General features: G+C 47.7%; 1 protein-coding gene across 1 annotated transcript in view; it reads right to left on the bottom strand.

The window, feature by feature from the left end:
- Window positions 1–8,687: 8,687 nt before the first annotated feature.
- LOC139383386 (EMILIN-1-A-like) overlaps window positions 8,688–18,494 on the bottom strand; it is an 86,938-nt gene continuing 77,131 nt past the window's right edge. Inside the window, exons 4-9 of the mRNA XM_071127911.1 lie at window positions 16,036–18,456; window positions 15,222–15,347; window positions 15,072–15,089; window positions 13,390–13,524; window positions 9,441–12,372; window positions 8,688–9,319 (exon numbers count right to left, since the gene is read on the bottom strand). Of these exons, the coding sequence (XP_070984012.1) occupies window positions 12,050–12,372; window positions 13,390–13,524; window positions 15,072–15,089; window positions 15,222–15,347; window positions 16,036–18,456 (3,023 nt within the window). The 3' untranslated portion in view covers window positions 8,688–9,319; window positions 9,441–12,049. The remainder of the gene's footprint in view (window positions 9,320–9,440; window positions 12,373–13,389; window positions 13,525–15,071; window positions 15,090–15,221; window positions 15,348–16,035; window positions 18,457–18,494) is intronic.

Raw genomic sequence — 18,494 nt, 5'->3', positions numbered from 1 at the left:
GTGTGTCTGTGTCTAGGTGTGTGTCTGTGCCTGTGTGTAGGTGTCTGTCTGTGTCTAGGTGTTTGCTCTTTGAGTTCAATTCAGTTCCTCTCCTGAAATCCTTCACTCACTCACTCACTCACTCACTCACTCACTCGCTTCTCCACTTGGGCTCTTTAGTGCTGCTATCCTCGTCTCTACCACTAGGTGGAAACCCATCCCTCTCAGTCTGCAACAAATGTACCCACACACTGTGTATCGTTGTTATTATTTTCAATATTTATGATATTAATATGCATGTATTATCATTATCATTGTGTTCATTGAGGGCTGTCGCCTGCCTGCCTGCCTGCCTGCTCGCTCAGCTTCTCGTGCCGTGGGATGGACATTTTGGCCATTGTCTGGCAGAGGGAGGGTGGTGTGTCCTTCAAGGTCCTTCTCTCTGACACGTAAAACACACGTGACGGAGGATCTGGCGCTGGATCCTGTGATGCCGCTGTGTTTGGGTCAAATAAGTGGTGGCTGCTCCACTGCAGTAGTGTTTAAAAAAGGAACTAAGTCTCACACTCCTCCTCTCCTCCTCTCTCCACCCTCCTCCTCTCTCCACCCTCCTCCTCTCTCCACCCTCCTCCTCTCTCCACCCTCCTCCTCTCTCCACCCTCCTCCTCTCTCCACCCTCCTCCTCTCTCCACCCTCCTCCTCTCTCCCTCTCTCCACCCTTCTCCTCTCTCCCTCTCTCCACCCTTCTCCTCTCTCTCTCCTCTCCTCCTATCTCCACCCTCCTCCTCTCTCTCTCCTCTCCTCCTATCTCCACCCTCCTCCTCTCTCCCTCTCTCCACCCTCCTCCTCTCTCCCTCTCTCCACCCTCCTCCTCTCTCCCTCTCTCCACCCTCCTCCTCTCGCCCTCTCTCCACCCTCCTCCTCTCTCCCTCTCTCCACCCTCCTCCTCTCTCCCTCTCTCCACCCTCCTCCTCTCTCCCTCTCTCCACCCTCCTCCTCTCTCCCTCTCTCCACCCACCTCCTCTCTCCCTCTCTCCACCCTCCTCATCTCTCCCTCTCTCCACCCTCCTCCTCTCTCCCTCTCTCCACCCTCCTCCTCTCTCCACCCTCCTCCTCTCTCCACCCTCCTCCTCTCTCCACCCTCCTCCTCTCTCCACCCTCCTCCTCTCTCCACCCTCCTCCTCTCTCCACCCTCCTCCTCTCTCCCCTCTCCTCCCTCCCTCTCTCCCCTCTCCTCCCTCCCTTTCTCCCCTCTCCTCCCTCTCTCCCCTCTCCTCCCTCTCCCTCCCCTTTCCCCCCCCTTCCTCCCTCACCCTTCTCCTCTCTCCCTCCTCTCCTCCCTCACCCTCCTCCTCTCTCCCTCCTCTCCTCTCTCTCCCTCTCTCTCTCTCTCAGAAACCTGCCTGAGGTGTCAGAAGCAGACTACTTCCAGGTAGTTCTCAGTCTGTACAAATGGATCACTGGGAAATGAGCTCACGCAGAGGTTAACATTCACATTATTGAACACTCCTCTAGATTTAATCATGATCAACCATTTTGTATCATGTATAGTTTATAACACTTAAACTAATTGATTTCTGGTCATGTTTATAACATGCTTGTTAACCTTGTAAACCTTGTTCTGAACATCTCCAAATCAAAGGTCATGTGGTTTGGTAAGAAGAATGCCCCTCTCCCCACCGGTGTGATTACTACCTCCTGAGGGTTTAGAGCTTGAGGTAGTCACCTCATACAAGTACTATGGCTAGACAGAACACTGTCCTCCTTTCAGTACATATCAAACCTACAGGCTAAAGTTAAATCTAGACTAGGTTTCCTCCATCGTAATCTCTCCTCTTTCACCCCAGCTGCCAAACTAACACTGATTCAGATGACCATCCTACCCATGTTAGATTACGGAGACATAATTCATAGATCGACAGGTAATGATGCTCTCAAGGGGCTAGATGTTCTTTACCATTGGGCCATCAGATTGTCCACCAATGCTCCTTATAGGACACATCACTGCACTCTATACTCCTCTGTACACTGGTCATCTCTGTATACCTTGACCCACTGGTTGACCAGACCCACTGGTTGATGCTTATTTATAAAACCCTCTTAGGCCTCACTCCCCCCTATCTGAGATATCTACTGCAGCCCTCATCCTCCACATACAACACCCGTTCTGCCAGTCACATTCTGTTAAAGGTCCCCAAAGCACACATCCCTGGGTCGCTCCTCTTTTCAGTTCGCTGCAACTAGCGACTGGAACGAGCTGCAAAAAACACTCAAACTGGACAGTTTTATCTCTTCATTCAAAGACTCAATCATGGACACTCTTACTGACAGTTGTGGCTGCTTCGCGAGATGTATTGTTGTCTCTACCTTCTTGCCCTTTGTGCTGTTGCCTGTTACCAATAATATTTGTACCATATTTTGTGCTGCTACCATGTTGTGCTGCTGCCATGTTGTGCCGCTGCCATGTTGCTATCAATGTTGTTGTCATGTTGTGTTGCTGCCATGTTGCTATCAATGTTGTTGTCATGTTGTGTTGATGCCATGTTGCTATCAGTGTTGTTGTCATGTGGTGTTGCTACCATGTTGCTGTCAATGTTGTTGTCATGTTGTGTTGCTGCCATGTTGCTATCAATGTTGTTGTCATGTGGTGTTGCTATCAATGTTGTTGTCATGTTGTGTTGCTACCATGTTGCTATCAATGTTGTTGTCATGTGGTGTTGCTACCATGTTGCTATCAATGTTGTTGTCATGTTGTGTTGCTACCATGTTGCTATCAATGTTGTTGTCATGTTGTGTTGTTGCCATGCTCTGTTGTTTTAGGTCTCTCTTTATGTAGTTGTGTTGTCTCTCTTGTTGTGATGTGTGTTAACAGCAAGCTGGAGAGGTCCCAGTTCTTTTTATTTTTAATCCCAGCCCCCGTCTTCGCAGGAGGCCTTTTACTTTTTGGTAGGCCGTCATTGTAAATAAGAATTTGTTCTTAACTGACTTGTCTTGTTAGATAAAACACTGTGATAATGCTGAGGAGAAGGTGAAGACGATCCAGTAGGTGGAGCTGTCTAAAAGCATGTTGCCACAGCAACACAGGATCACCGTATCCGTGGAGACGGAGAAGACCAGGGAGCCTCTGTACCAGCTCTTTCACTATGGTGATGTGGTACCACACCCTCAATTATAACAGGAATATTACCCCATAACACCCATGGAGAATGTTCCCAAACAACATCGAGACAGACAATGTTCTGTAGGAATGTTCTATGACGTCATTTAATTCCCAAAACATGTTCAGCATTCTGTACAGGATTGGAGATGGATTTTGATTCATGTTACTACACGTGTCGAGCATCTTCAGAATGCCTAGCCCACATGGGCTTTTATAAGACAACGTGTTCAAGATTCATAGTTTGCATTTAGGGGTGGAGCAATCACAGTATAAGAAATAACTATGCATTCTATGATTTGTATAACATTAAACATGAATCATTTTTGAATCCTGCTTCTGTCATTGCTGGCATTGGAGAGGGATTTACCAAACCTGATAATGTTATAAAACCCTGCTACCTCCTGTACCAGTCCTGTACCTGTCCTGAAGCAACCTCTCCTCTCAGGGTGACAAAAATGGACAATGATGTGCGACATTTACAATTTTAACTGTATTCAATTGTATTTATCATGGATCGCCCATTAGTTCCTGCCAAGGCAGCAGCTACTCTTCCTGGGGTTTATTATAGATCCCCATTAGTTCCTGCCAAGGCAGCAGCTACTCTTCCTGGGGTTTATTATGGATCCCCATTAGTTCCTGCCAAGGCAGCAGCTACTCTTCCTGGGGTTTATTATAGATCCCCATTAGTTCCTGCCAAGACAGCAGCTACTCTTCCTGGGGATTATTATGGATCCCCATTAGTTCCTGCCAAGACAGCAGCTACTCTTCCTGGGGATTATTATGGATCCCCATTAGTTCCTGCCAAGGCAGCAGCTACTCTTCATGGGGTTTATTATGGATCCCCATTAGTTCCTGCCAAGGCAGCAGCTACTCTTCCTGGGGTTTATTATGGATCCCCATTAGTTCCTGCCAAGGCAGCAGCTACTCTTCCTGGGGTTTATTATGGATCCCCATTAGTTCCTGCCAAGGCAGCAGCTACTCTTCCTGGGGTTTATTATAGATCGCCATTAGTTCCTGCCAAGGCAGCAGCTACTCTTCCTGGGGTCCAGGAACTAAAAACATTACATTTCACAGCACATTAAGTGTGTGCCTTCAGGTCGCTACTCTGTATGGTGCAGATCTTATCATGTGTCTATGCCTGTGTCTCTTCAGAGTTCCCGCTGTTCCATAAGGTGTATTTGTATCTGTTTTTAAATCTGACTTTACTGCTTGTAATCTGTTACTTAACATGGAAGATAGTTCCATGTAGTCATGGCTCTATGTAGTACTCTGCGCCTCTACATAGTCTGTTCTGGACTTGGGGAATGTGAAGAGCTCTCTTGTGGCATTTATTGTGGGGTATGAATGGGTGTCCAAGCTGTGTGCCAGTAGTTTAAAGAGACAGCTCAGTGCATTCAACATGTTAACATGTCTCACAAATACAAGTAGTGATGAAGTGCATATAGTGTTGACATGGATATTACTCATGTTAGCTCTTTATGTACATTTAAGGGCCAGCCATGCTGCCCTGTTCTGGGCCAGTTGTAAGTCCCTCTTTGTGGCATCTGACCACATAACTGGACAGTAGTCCATGTGCAACAAATCTAAGACCTGCCCTTGTTGATGTTAAGAAGGCAGAGCTGCGCTTTACTACGGACAGACCTCTCCCCCATTTTAGCTACTGTTGCATTAACATGTTTTGACCATGACAGTTTAGAATCCAGGGTTACACAAAGCAGTTTAGTCTCGTCATCTTGCTCAATTTATTCATTACAATATTTAGTTCAGGTTTAGGGTTTAGTGAATGATTTGTCCCAAATATTATGCTTTTAGTTTTTTTTTAGTATTCAGGATTAACTCATTTCTTGACAGCCATTCTGAAACTGACTGCAGCTCTTTGTTAAGTGTTGCTGTGATTTATCTTGCTGTGGTAGCTAAGGTGTATAGTGTTGAGTCATCAGCGTCCATAGACACACAGGCTTTACTCCGAGCCAGTGGAAGGTCATTAGTGAAGATAGACAGCTGCCCTGGGGAATGCCTCTGACTCTACTTGGATTATGTAGGAGAGGCTCCAATTAAAGAACACCCTCTGTGTTCTGTTAAACGGGTAACTCTCAATCCACAATAAAGCAGGAGGATGTAAAGCCATAACACATACGTTTTCCAGCAGCAGGTTATGATCGATAATGTCGAAAGCTGCACTGAAGTCAAACAAAAAAGGTTTATCATTTATCAACAATTTCTCTCAGCCAATCATTAGTCTTTTGATTGTGCCATACACGTCCAATGCCCTTCCTTAGAAGCGTGCTGAAAACCTGTTGTTAATTTGTGTACTGTGAAATAGCATTGTATCAGGTCAAACACCATTTTATCCAACAGTTTACTAAGGATTGGTAACAGGCTGATTGGCCAGGTATTTGAGTCAGTAAAGGGTGATTTGCTATCCTTGGGTAGCTGAATGACTTTGATTCCCTCCAGGCCTGAGGGCACACGCTTTCCTGTAGGCTTAGATTGATGAGATAGCAAATAGGAGTGGCAATATTGTTCTCTATCATCCTCAGTAATTTTCCATCCAAGCTGTCAGACCCAGGTGGCTTGTCATTGTTGATAGACAACAATAATTATTTCACTCACTTTACAGAATTCAAAGTCACAATGTTTGGAACATTTGGACAAGTGGGGACATTTTGCGAGGAAAAATATTGTTTTAAGGGTTAGGTTTAGGGCTACAATTACGGTTTAAGTTTAGGGTTAGGGTTTAAGTTTAGGGTTAGGTATAGTTTTAGATTCAGGGTTAGGGGTTAAGGTTAAGATTAGGGTAACGGTTAGGTTAAGGTTAGATTTAGGGTTAGGGAAAATAGGATTTTGGATGGGAATCAATTATTTTGTCCCCACAAGGATAGCAATACAAAACTGTGTGTTTGTGGGTGTGTGTGTAAAAATGAAAGATAAACAGGAAATATGTCAGTATCCCACCCTGTCCCGGCCACACACAGCTGGTGTGTACAGATTCCAGCCCCAAACCCCCCCACCCGCTCACACACCCAGGGCAGAACACAGTCACACTTCATGTACATCATAACATAATGTCAACTCTAAGGCCCATTCAGGTCTCCCCATTCCAACCAGAGGAGATAATCCGGCATCTGAGCACCAGGCTTCAGAGGGAAGGATCTGGGTTCATTCCACAGACGGACAGTGGAAATCCTAATGAAGAAAAAACTTAAAGGGTGAACGAGTGTGTTTCGTGGAGATCTCTCTAGACAAGGGTTACCCTACCCATAACCCTCTCCTCCAGCCCCCCTGGAAGTCTAGACCAGGGTTACCCTACCCATAACCCTCTCCTCCAGCCCCCCTGGAAGTCTAGACCAGGGTTACCCTACCCATAACCCTCTCCTCCAGCCCCCCTGGACATCTAGACCAGGGTTACCCTACCCATAACCCTCTCCTCCAGCCCCCCTGGAAGTCTAGACCAGGGTTACCCTACCCATAACCCTCTCCTCCAGCCCCCCTGGAAGTCTAGACCAGGGTTACCCTACCCATAACCCTCTCCTCCAGCCCCCCTGGAAGTCTAGACCAGGGTTACCCTACCCATAACCCTCTCCTCCAGCCCCCCTGGAAGTCTAGACCAGGGTTACCCTACCCATAACCCTCTCCTCCAGCCCCCCTGGAAGTCTAGACCAGGGTTACCCTACCCATAACCCTCTCCTCCAGCCCCCCTGGAAGTCTAGACCAGGGTTACCCTACCCATAACCCTCTCCTCCAGCCCCCCTGGAAGTCTAGACCAGGGTTACCCTACCCATAACCCTCTCCTCCAGCCCCCCTGGAAGTCTAGACCAGGGTTACCCTACCCATAACCCTCTCCTCCAGCCCCCCTGGACATCTAGACCAGGGTTACCCTACCCATAACCCTCTCCTCCAGCCCCCCTGGAAGTCTAGACCAGGGTTACCCTACCCATAACCCTCTCCTCCAGCCCCCCTGGAAGTCTAGACCAGGGTTACCCTACCCATAACCCTCTCCTCCAGCCCCCCTGGAAGTCTAGACCAGGGTTACCCTACCCATAACCCTCTCCTCCAGCCCCCCTGGAAGTCTAGACCAGGGTTACCCTACCCATAACCCTCTCCTCCAGCCCCCCTGGAAGTCTAGACCAGGGTTACCCTACCCATAACCCTCTCCTCCAGCCCCCCTGGAAGTCTAGACCAGGGTTACCCTACCCATAACCCTCTCCTCCAGCCCCCCTGGAAGTCTAGACCAGGGTTACCCTACCCATAACCCTCTCCTCCAGCCCCCCTGGAAGTCTAGACCAGGGTTACCCTACCCATAACCCTCTCCTCCAGCCCCCCTGGAAGTCTAGACCAGGGTTACCCTACCCATAACCCTCTCCTCCGGCCCCCCCAGAAGTTTCATATTTTTTACTGGAACACCTGATTTGATTAGTCAAAGGCTTAATGATTTCCTGACTAATTGAATCAGCTGTGCCAGTTTAGGGTTAAAACTAAAATGTGAAACGTCTGGGGGAGCGAGGAGAGTGTTGGGAAAGCCTGGTTTAGACAACCAGGGCTGTTAAAGTCCCATTCCAGCTCAGTTCAGGAGAAACTAAATGGGGAAAAGGGACTTTGTTCGTCTGAAAATTTGATCTCTATGTTTCCGTTGATGGACAGATGTGAGATGTTATTCTTTCCATGAACTCACAGGCAGATCTCCCAGCATGACTTTCTCTTTTTGGCTTGCAGGCTGGAAAAGAAAATGACGTGGCTTGACGCTTTCTCAGCCTTTACAGCGCGGGTCGAGGGGGAAGCACAATGTCATGTTTATTAATGTGCAGGAATAAAAATGAATCAAACCATTTCTATATTCTTTGACTAAAGTTCCAAATGGTTTCAGTAAATCAACAGGAATAGTGGTCCACTTATGGAAATACTTGATTCCATACAATATACTGTATTTATTAATAAATCACAGCATTTGGATCACTGCCTATATACATTTAAGCAATCACACAAGAGCACTGAACCCGGGAAGTCTGCTAAAGCTACAAACTGCGCTGACAGATGATATCTCAAAACATGACATCATCACCATCTCCTTTCCCTTCTGGATTAGAATCTTAACCCTCTGAGCAGCTAGATTAGAGTCCTAACCCTCTGAGCAGCTAGATTAGAGTCATAATCCTCTGAGCTGCTAGATTAGAATCCTAACCCTCTGTGCAGCTAGATTAGAGTCATAATCCTCTGAGCTGCTAGATTAGAATCTTAACCCTCTGAGCAGCTAGATTAGAGTCCTAATCCTCTGTGCAGCTAGATTAGAGTCCTAACCCTCTGAGCAGCTAGATTAGAGTCCTAATCCCCTGAGCAGCTAGATTAGAGTCCTAATCCTCTGAGCTGCTAGATTAAAATCCTAACCCTCTGAGCAGCTAGATTAGAGTCCTAACCCTCTGAGCAGAAAGATTAGAGTCCTAACCCTCTGAGCAGATAGATTAGAGTCCTAACCCTCTGAGCAGATAGATTAGAGTCCTAACCCTCTGAGCAGCTAGAGTAGAATCCAAAACAAACTCCTACGTAGAGGACATGGCTGTAAAATTAAATACCTTTATTTGAGCTACACGTGTCGACCAAATCACACATTCAAGGAAAAAGGTTAGACTGTAGGGAGGAGGAGCTGCAGAAAACAAAGAGGAACTGCACCTATAATACATAGCGTTGCTTTGGTTGGCATGTGGAATGACCAGTTGTTGGTGACTTCATAGATTGAGTAAACCTTTGGAATTCCTTTAGCAATAACAAACACAGAGGTCAGATAGGACCAAGTGGAGAAATACTCAAAAGGCACAAGAGTAGCAAGATAGCAGCTTCTCAACTAAATGCAGCGTCTTTCAAATAGTGATAGAATAGTGATAGAATTTGAATACAACTCCATGTATTTGATTGCAATGGTGTACCTCTCTGCCAAATATGTTGGTATCCATTTGCTGTTCTGTAAACTGAATCCATTTTCCTAGTAAATAACACACAGTCTAATGCAGCACTGGAAAGCACCATCCTGATCCTGTTATGGTGAGCTAGTGTTGGAATAGATCAAATATGTGAAACGGTTAAGGGGGAACCTAGGACTGGGTTGGGAAAACACTAGGTGCGGAGTATCACATAGGCCATCAGAGGGCCTGTAACTATTCCTCTGTATCACATAGGCCATCAGAGGGCCTGTAACTATTCCTCTGTATCACATAGGCCATCAGAGGGCCTGTAACTATTCCTCTGTATCACATAGGCCATCAGAGGGCCTGTAAAATATTCCTCTGTATCACATAGGCCATCAGAGGGCCTGTAAAATATTCCTCTGTACAGGGGCGGGCTTAGTGATTTGGAGGACCCAGGCAGAGGTCAGTCTGAGCTTCCCCCACCATCCCCCCCTCCTATGGGTTTTATAGTAAAGACATGTAATTTAACTGTAAAAATTTACTTTAAATGTAGCATGACCACAATCAGTCATGATGTTTTCATCTTATTGTCAAACAAATCACTTAAAAAAGTAGGTTACTTTTGCACGTTCATACCAAAATAATTCCAACATCCTTGATGACGATGGCAGTGTTATCAGCAGCACCTGTCTTTTAACGAAAGAAATTAGTTGACTGACATCATGTTTCAGTTATAATTAAACCTGCTTTTCTTGCTTTTATTTTCTCTGCCCTGCTCTGAAAGATCCTCATTGCTGCAGCTGCCCTGCTCTGAAAGATCCTCATTGTTGCAGCTGCCCCAGTCTGAAAGATCCTCATTGCTGCAGCTGCCCTGCTCTGAAAGATCCTCATTGCTGCACCTGCCCTGCTCTGAAAGACCCTCATTGTTGCATCTGCCCCGGTCTGAAAGATCCTCATTGTTGCATCTGCCCCGGTTTGAAAGATCCTCATTGTTGCATCTGCCCCGGTCTGAAAGATCCTCATTGTTGCATTTGCCCCGGCCTGAAAGATCCTCATTGTTGCATTTGCCCCGGTCTGAAAGATCCTCATTGTTACATCTTCCTTGGTCTGAAAGATCCTCATTGTTGCATCTGGCCCGGTCTGTATCACTGGGCCATTAGAGAACCTAGTCCTCTGTATCAATGGGCCATTAGAAGGCCTGTAACTATTCCTCTGCATCATTGGGCCATTGGGGGGCCGACAGACATGACCAAGTAATCATCCCCTGCTGTCAGAGAGAGCTTCTTATTTATCGTCCTGTGTAAACACTTCACTGTGCCTCGATTAATGACGTCCACCGGGGCCTCTTAGAGAGAGAGAGCACATCGCTCTGTTTATGATCCGCTCACTCCTTGTGGCCCTTGGCAGCCGTTCAACACATCGTGTGACTAAGGGAGAAATGGGGGGGTTCGGGTTCGGGGGGAGGGGTGATACTCCCTCCTGACTGGTCACTGAGGCTTTCAGACTGACTTTCTCACACTTTGGGGTGTGACTCTGTGTTAGGTTGAAGATTGTTGAGTCACATCATCTGATTCCCACTAATGATGTAATAAAGGATCTATAGGCCATGTGGTCATTCTGTACTGGGGTATAAGGCAGGGCTTCCTTCTGTACTGGGGTATAAGGCCGGGCTTCCTTCTGTACTGGGGTATAAGGCAGGGCTTCCTTCTGTACTGGGGAATAAGGCAGGGCTTCCTTCTGTACTGGGGTATAAGGCAGGGCTTCCTTCTGTACTGGGGTATAAGGCAGAGTTTCCTTCTGTACTGGGGTATAAGGCAGAGTTTCCTTCTGTACTGGGGTATAAGGCAGGGCTTCCTTCTGTACTGGGGTATAAGGCAGGGCTTCCTTCTGTACTGGGGTACAGGGCAGAGTTTCCTTCTGCTTGGTTGAGGTAAATTCCTACTTGGTTGTGGTTAAGGCTGGGTCTGAGGTATGAACATGTTTTCATTTGTCTGGAGCATGGCAAGACATGTCTGAAGGCTTTAGGTCATGGACGGCACATTTAGCTAGGTCACGGACAGCACATTTAGCTAGGTCACGGACGGCACATTTAGCTAGGTCACAGATGGCACATTTGGCAAGGTCACGTAGGGCACATAAAAGTCTTTGGGAACCACCAGTATAACACACTTAAGCTGTAGCAATATCGTCAACAAGGCCAAGCTTTGGATTGCCAGGCCAAAGGCATTACAGAACGGAGAGACAAGGAGGCAAAAGGTGCACGATAACATTAAAATCACAAAACGTGAATTCATCACCATAGAAATCAGCTATAGAAAATCAAGCAAGGAATTTCTCATTCCAGGTTCTCTCCCCTATTCCTAACTTCCGGTTAACCTCAGACCTTGACAGTGGGTCTGGTTCTTTGGCAGGGAAACACTTTGCAGCAAAGGTGGGATGTCAAGCAGACCTTATGGTCGGCAGTGGTGCACTGAGGACTACTGTACGCTGAGCCCCATACCTGGAGTGAGTAATATAGAAACAAGGACATATTAATAAGAATAACCATAGAAAAATCCTGCAGTAGTAGCAACACATTTGGTGTGAAAAACACTTCTCCAAATACTGGACGAGCTAGGTAAAAAAAAAAATGAAGGGCGAAGTCTCTCAGTCTGCTACTTAGTTTATAGTACATCCTGTGTTTGTTCAAGCAGTTCATCAGGTCTCACAACATCAGAGGGCCAGGAATGACACACAGAGGGAGAAACACAACACTTTTCTGTCGTTGTAGTCGTCTCCTAGTTGTCGTTCGTTCCCGTGTTTCGCGAGTTGATATAAAGTCATTCCATCTCTGGACCCTGTCGTTTTGCTTTGAAAAGCGGTTGTCAATTCAAACTGTGAGTCTAAACAGTCCAGAATGGGGACCAACCCCAGACCCTCTCTTCTCTAACTTTCTTCTTCTCTCGTCCTTCTTCCGTTTCTTCCTTCCTCTCCCTCTCTTATGTTCCAGATGGACAACCCAGGGGGTTTTGGCTTACATATGTTCATACAGCAGCATTCCACTGAAGATGGTGAGAGGCTCTACAGAGTGGGCCAGCTTGCCCATGACCAAGTCAACGCAGACTGTGTCTCCGGCCTGGAGGGGCAGGATGATGTTGAACACAGCCAGGGAGCCCGGGGTGATCTTGGCCTCGGCTACCGGCTTGTTCTCCAGTCCCTCTGGCTGGTATCCCCCGGAGTCCACACGGGCCATACCGTAGTTGGACTTGGACAGCACCGCCTCAATCTTCTCGTTCTTGTGGCCAGTCAGGATTGCGCTGAAGAAGTAGCGGCCATCAACGGGCGCCGTGAAGATGCCTGGGCAACACAGAGACAGAGATAGTGAGGTTAGCATTAGCTTAGCATACTCACTGATGTTGTACACAGCAATGTAGCAAACAGTTCCCTGTTTAGGTTTATGGCTTGGTTTGACAGTTGGCTCATTGTACATTAACTAAAATAATGATGTAACTAACTGCTATAAATACCCTTCACATGTAGATTGAACTCACAGTATTTGTATTTATTATGGATCTCCATTAGTTCCTGCCAAGGCAGCAGCTACTCTTCCTGGTGTTTTTTATGGATCTCCATTTGTTCCTGCCAAGGCAGCAGCTACTCTTCCTGGTGTTTATTATAGATCGCCATTAGTTCCTGCCAAGGCAGCAGCTACTCTTCCTGGGGATTATTATGGCTCCCCATTAGTTCCTGCCAAGGCAGCAGCTACTCTTCCTGGGGATTATTATGGCTCCCCATTAGTTCCTGCCAAGGCAGCAGCTACTCTTCCTGGGGATTATTATGGCTCCCCATTAGTTCCTGCCAAGGCAGCAGCTACTCTTCCTGGGGATTATTATGGGTCCCCATTAGTTCCTGCCAAAGCAGCAGCTACTCTTCCTGGGGATTATTATGGCTCCCCATTAGTTCCTGCCAAAGCAGCAGCTACTCTTCCTGGGGTTATAATGCATTCCTATTAGTTCCTGCCAAGGCAGCAGCTACTCTTCCTGGGGTTATAATGCATTCCTATTAGTTCCTGCAAAGGCAGCAGCTACTCTTCCTGAGGATTATTATGGCTCCCCAATAGTTCCTGCCAAGGCAGCAGCTACTCTTCCTGGGGTTATAATGCATTCCTATTAGTTCCTGCCAAGGCAGCAGCTACTCCTCCTGGGGTTATAATGCATTCCTATTAGTTCCTGCCAAGGCAGCAGCTACTCTTCCTGGGGTTATAATGCATTCCTATTAGTTCCTGCAAAGGCAGCAGATACTCTTCTTGGGGTCCAGCCAAATGAAGGCAGTTATGTGCAACAAAAAACATTACAAGTCCTATCTATTCAGTACCAGTCCGCGGGTCATAGAACTCTCCCTCGTTGACAAAGATCTTGTCGAAGACGATGGTGCCAGCACTAAGCATGGGGTAGGTGAGAGCGGCAGAGAAGGACAGCTTGGGGACGTTGGCATCGGCACCTGGCATACCTGAGGGCAAAGTTACAACAACATCTCAGAAAGAGCACGGTTATTATCAACTATATATGATATTTCATTGTTCTGACATGAGGAAATCCATGTTCACAGTTCATTACAGACAACATGGCAAAGTAAACAACAAACATGGCAAGAGAGAGACTTTAAAAAGAAGATACCTTAAATAGCAATGGCTCAGAAAACTAAAAACCAGTCAGTATCTGGTGTGACCAGCATTTGCCTCATGCAAACACAACGCGACACATCTCTTTCGCATCGAGTTGATCAAGCTGTTCATTGTGGCCTGTGGAATGTTTTCAAACTCCTCTTTAATAGCTGTGCAAAAATGCTGGATATTTGAGAGAACTGGAACACAATGTCGTACACATCGATCCAGAGCATCCCGAACATGCTCAATGGGTGACATGTCTGGTGACTATGCAGGCCAACGGAAGAACTTGGACATTTTCAGCTTCCAGGAATAGTGTATAGATCCTTGCGACATGCGACCGACCATACATTACGCTGAAACATGAGGTGATGGCGGCAGATGAATGACACGACAATGGGCATTAGGATATCGTCACGGTATCTCTGTGCACTCAAATTGCCATCAATAAAACGCAGTAGTGTTCATTATCTGTAGTTTATGCCTGCCCATACCATAACCCCACTGCCACTGCTCACAACTTTGACATTAGCAAGCCGCTCGCCCACACAACTCCATACACGCTGTCTGCCATCTGCTCGGTACAGTTGAAACCGGGATTCATCTGTGAATTCCAGTGGTCATCGTTATCCCCAGCACAAGGTGCACCTGTGTAATGATCATGCTGTTTAATCAGCTTCTTGATATGCCACATCTGTCAGGTGGTTGGATTATCTTGGCAAATGAGAAATGCTCACTAACATGGATGCAATCAAATTTGTTGACAAAATTTGAGAGAGTTTTGTGCGTATTGAAAATTTCAGGGATCTTTTATTTAATCTCATGAAACATGGGACCAACACTTTACATGTTGTGTTCTTGCAGCATTTTTGTTCAGTATATTTCAGATGCAGTTGCCTTCATGATGGGAATGTTTCAGAGCGGTTATGTAAAACAAAAAGGGGTCAACAACTCTACACATTAAAACACACACACACAAAAAGGGACACACACATCCACGCATGCCACACACAGATAGACACACACACACACACACACACACACACACACACACACACACACACACACACACACACACACACACACACTCTAATAGCCACACTATGTATCTCACAATCACCACAAGTAACCCTCAAGCTGACCCAGAAAGCATTATGTGCACATTTCCTGGCTGCCTCTGAGGATTCACGTTCTCATTGGCCCAATGCTTACCTCTGACCTATACAGTGATCCCCACACACACTCAAACTGAACTCAATTCACCCTGACTGTTAATGACCCTCAGCAATACTCATGTTATGTAATGACATGTAACACACAGCACTGTTGAGTGCATTAGCACATTGCTAACATGTCAGACTCAAATGCTAATAATGAAACATCAACATACCTTGTTCACCTTTGAGGCCTGCAGTGAAAAAAAGAGAGGAAGAGACAAGTTAGCCTGACTCAAACCATTCAGTCAAACATCAACATATAAAAACAAATTTCCCGAGGCATAAAGACTGATTTATAAAGGGCTTGTATGGTTCCTGTTAACCTGGTGATCCTCTGGGCCCGTTCTCTCCCTGCCTGCCCGGGGGTCCGTCCCTGCCTTGGGGCCCCTTAGCGCCAGGCAGCCCTTGGAACCCTCTCTCCCCAGAGGGACCTGGAGGACCAGGCAGGCCTAGGGTGGTGGGAGGCAATGACAACAATATTAATACCGTAATATTCCTTTTTTTTAATTAACATTTAAAAAAGTTGAATAATCAATACACGTTATAATTTAAATATTACGTATTTATTAAAGTTATTTAAGGCATTTGAAGTAACTTTAATAATTGCCATTATTATTTAACTTAAATAATCAAAGTTGACCCAAAGACGGCCTGTTAGGGAACATAGAAACCATTCCAGACAAAACCACTGTAACGATACAGTGGAGGAGTTTTCTCATTCAGATATGTCACTGAATGACATATTACGACATTATAATACATTGTTCCAGACACAGAAGCATCAGATTATTTGAACACTGAGACGTGTGTAACCCGAGAAGCCTCGAGGAGTGTTATGAAAGACTGCATAACAGACAGACACACTAATAGAGCAGGCCACCATTTAACGTGAGACTCACATATTACACAAATAGACATTGTTAGTTTTAATTAGTGGATTATGAATGTTTTTGTAATCATCAGTCTGTTTCTTGGTGTTGTTTGATGGGGCCTCTGTGTTTATTGTAGCTAACACCGTTCTGTATGTTGACACTTGTGTGCAAATGTGTTACTTGAGACTTTACATATGCACCCGTGTTCATTGTGTCCTTATACCCACTGAATGTGCTGTCTTGAGTGTCAAGTCAACACACTCACCGGTCAGGTCCTGTTCCGAAAGATTCTGGAACTCCGTGAGGATGTGACTGACGGACGAGTTGAGGTTCTTGATCTTCCCGTGGATCCCGTCCAGCTGAGTGGTCTGGATGCTCTCAATGATCCCTCCATGGGAGATGACCGTGGCGTTCAGACCGTTCACACAGTTCCACAGGCCCGACATGTGCTTGGTCAGCCCCTCCTTGATTCTCTGGAGCGAGTCGGAGACGCCGTCCAGCCGTCCGCACACGCCCTCCATCTTGAACAGCCTCTTCTCCAGGCCGTCGCCAGATCGCTTGCAGTCGCCCACCTCCACCACTAGGGTTCTCTCGAAGCGTCGCACGTCGCGATCCACCCCGTCGAGGCGGTCGCGGCTCTTCTCAATGTGCTCAGTCACCTCCTGCTGTATCTTGTCCAGCTCAGAGATGATCTTGTCCTTGGTGTTGCCCAGGTCCGTGATGACACTGCCATGTTTCTGCACTGTGTGCTCCAGGCCCCTCAGCGTGTCGTTGATGGAGCTAAAGGTCAGGATGACCTCGGACAGCTCGCCCTGCAGGGACTTGAGGTGGCCGTTGTTGGACGTGCCTCCGATCACACTGTGGCCGTCCAGGGGCTTATCAGGTTCATCCAGGCCTCGTTCTCCAGTGCCACCTCCTGTTGTTGGGGTCTCCAGGTGGATCTTACACTGGTCGCTACACTTCCCTACCACCTCCCGGAGTTTCCCCACCTCTTCCTGTAGGGTGGAGCAAAAGCTATGGTTGGAATCCACCCGGTTCCGGATGGCGTTGATGTCCTTCTCCCAGCGGTTCAGGGTATGGTTCTTCAGCTTCTTGAACTCGTCTTCCACTCTTCCACAGACGTCGCAGTCATCCATGCCGCGCCCGAGCGTCTCAATTTCTGTGACGATGCGGTTGAAGTGCTCTCCATTGTCTCCGGTCAGGGCTTTGATCTTGCGGATGTCGTGGCTGAGATCCAGCACCTTGTCCATGAGTGAGTCGCCCGAGATGGACAGGTCCTTGATCCGCGTGTCAAAGCGTCGGATCTCGTCCTCATTGGCCACCACCCTCCAGGTGATAGACTTCACAGAGTCTCCGTCGTAATCATTTCCTCCATCCCCTCCAGCTCCTCCCCATCCTCCTCCGGTTCCCCCTGTTCCTCCACTTCCTCCATCTCTCCTTCCTTCAGTTCCTGTTCCTCCTGTATCTCCCCTTCCTCCTTCCCCTGCCCCACCTTCAGATCCTCTCCCTCCCATTCCCCCTGTTCCTCCGGTTCCTCTACTTCCTCCTCCATCTTCTCTTCCACCTCCTCCAACTCCTCCTCCTCCTCCTGTTCCTCCACAGCCACAGTCAGTCAGACTCTTGTCTAGTAGTGCCGTGGAGTTCGCCAGGCGGGTCACATTCTTGTCGTGGTCCGACACGAGGTCCTTTACAATGCCCACGTCTAGCTCTATGTCGCCGATGCGGTATCCCTGGTCGTCGAAACGGTCCAGGAACACGGTCCGGAGGTCACCCAGCTCACGGTTGAAGTAGTCCTTCAGGTCTTTCTCTGTCTCCTTTGTGTGCTGCATTGTGCTCTTCACCCACCTCTCAAGGTCCCTCAGATGACCATCCAGCCTGTCCTCTATCACCCTGGGTAACTCGCTGCCACCTCCAAGGCCAAAACCACCACCTCCATGGACAAAGCCACCTCCACCTCCTGGGAAACCTCCACCTACATTACTACCACCGCCACTGCCCAGCTCCTTATCCAGGCGGTTCTGGATGACATCATAGTTCTCTGATATGGAGCTTATCTTCCTTTCAGCATCTGTGACCCTGTCCTTGAGGTCGGTGACAGAATCGCAGCAGCCCTGGGAGCGTGTCACCTCGCGGCGCAGGCCGTCCAGGCTCTGGCGATATCGTCCATCCACAGCGTTCAGCTGCTTCTCCAGCGCACGGATCCGCTCCCTGTCCTCCTGCTGCTGTCTCCGTAGGTCCTCCACCCCTGACTGGCAGGAGGAGCAGGACAGAGACACCCTTCTCTCCAGCTCCCTCAGGATCTCCTCTTTCAGCGTGTTGAGCTTCCTGCTGCTAATCCCACCGGTGCCTCCAGAGGAGTCGCCAGTGCCAGCGCCAAGATCATTCCCACCGCTGCCATTCCCGTTGACCAGGTGGTTGTTGATGCTGACCAAGGTCTTGTCGTGAGCCTGTGTCCGGTTGTCCAGCTGGTCTAGTTTGGTCTGGATGCTGTGGATGGTGTCCTTAATCTCCGGCTGGGCCGCATCCGCTGGGGCCTTGGTGCTACCACCACTGAAGCCCGGTTTGCGCATCTCCTCCTGGAAGCTTTCGTTCATGCCCCTCAGCGTGGACTGCAGGTCCTGGAGGTCCTTGTTTAGGCTCTGGATCTTGTCCTCCAGCTGCCGCGTCTTGTCGCTGTCGCCTCGCCCTGGAACACAAACAGAATATTATTATACTTATATTATA

Source organism: Oncorhynchus clarkii, chromosome 25, assembly GCF_045791955.1.
Source record: "Oncorhynchus clarkii lewisi isolate Uvic-CL-2024 chromosome 25, UVic_Ocla_1.0, whole genome shotgun sequence".
NCBI lineage: Eukaryota > Metazoa > Chordata > Actinopteri > Salmoniformes > Salmonidae > Oncorhynchus > Oncorhynchus clarkii.
The sequence above is the reverse complement of the archived record's forward strand: the minus strand, read 5'-3'. Positions and strand labels throughout refer to the sequence as shown.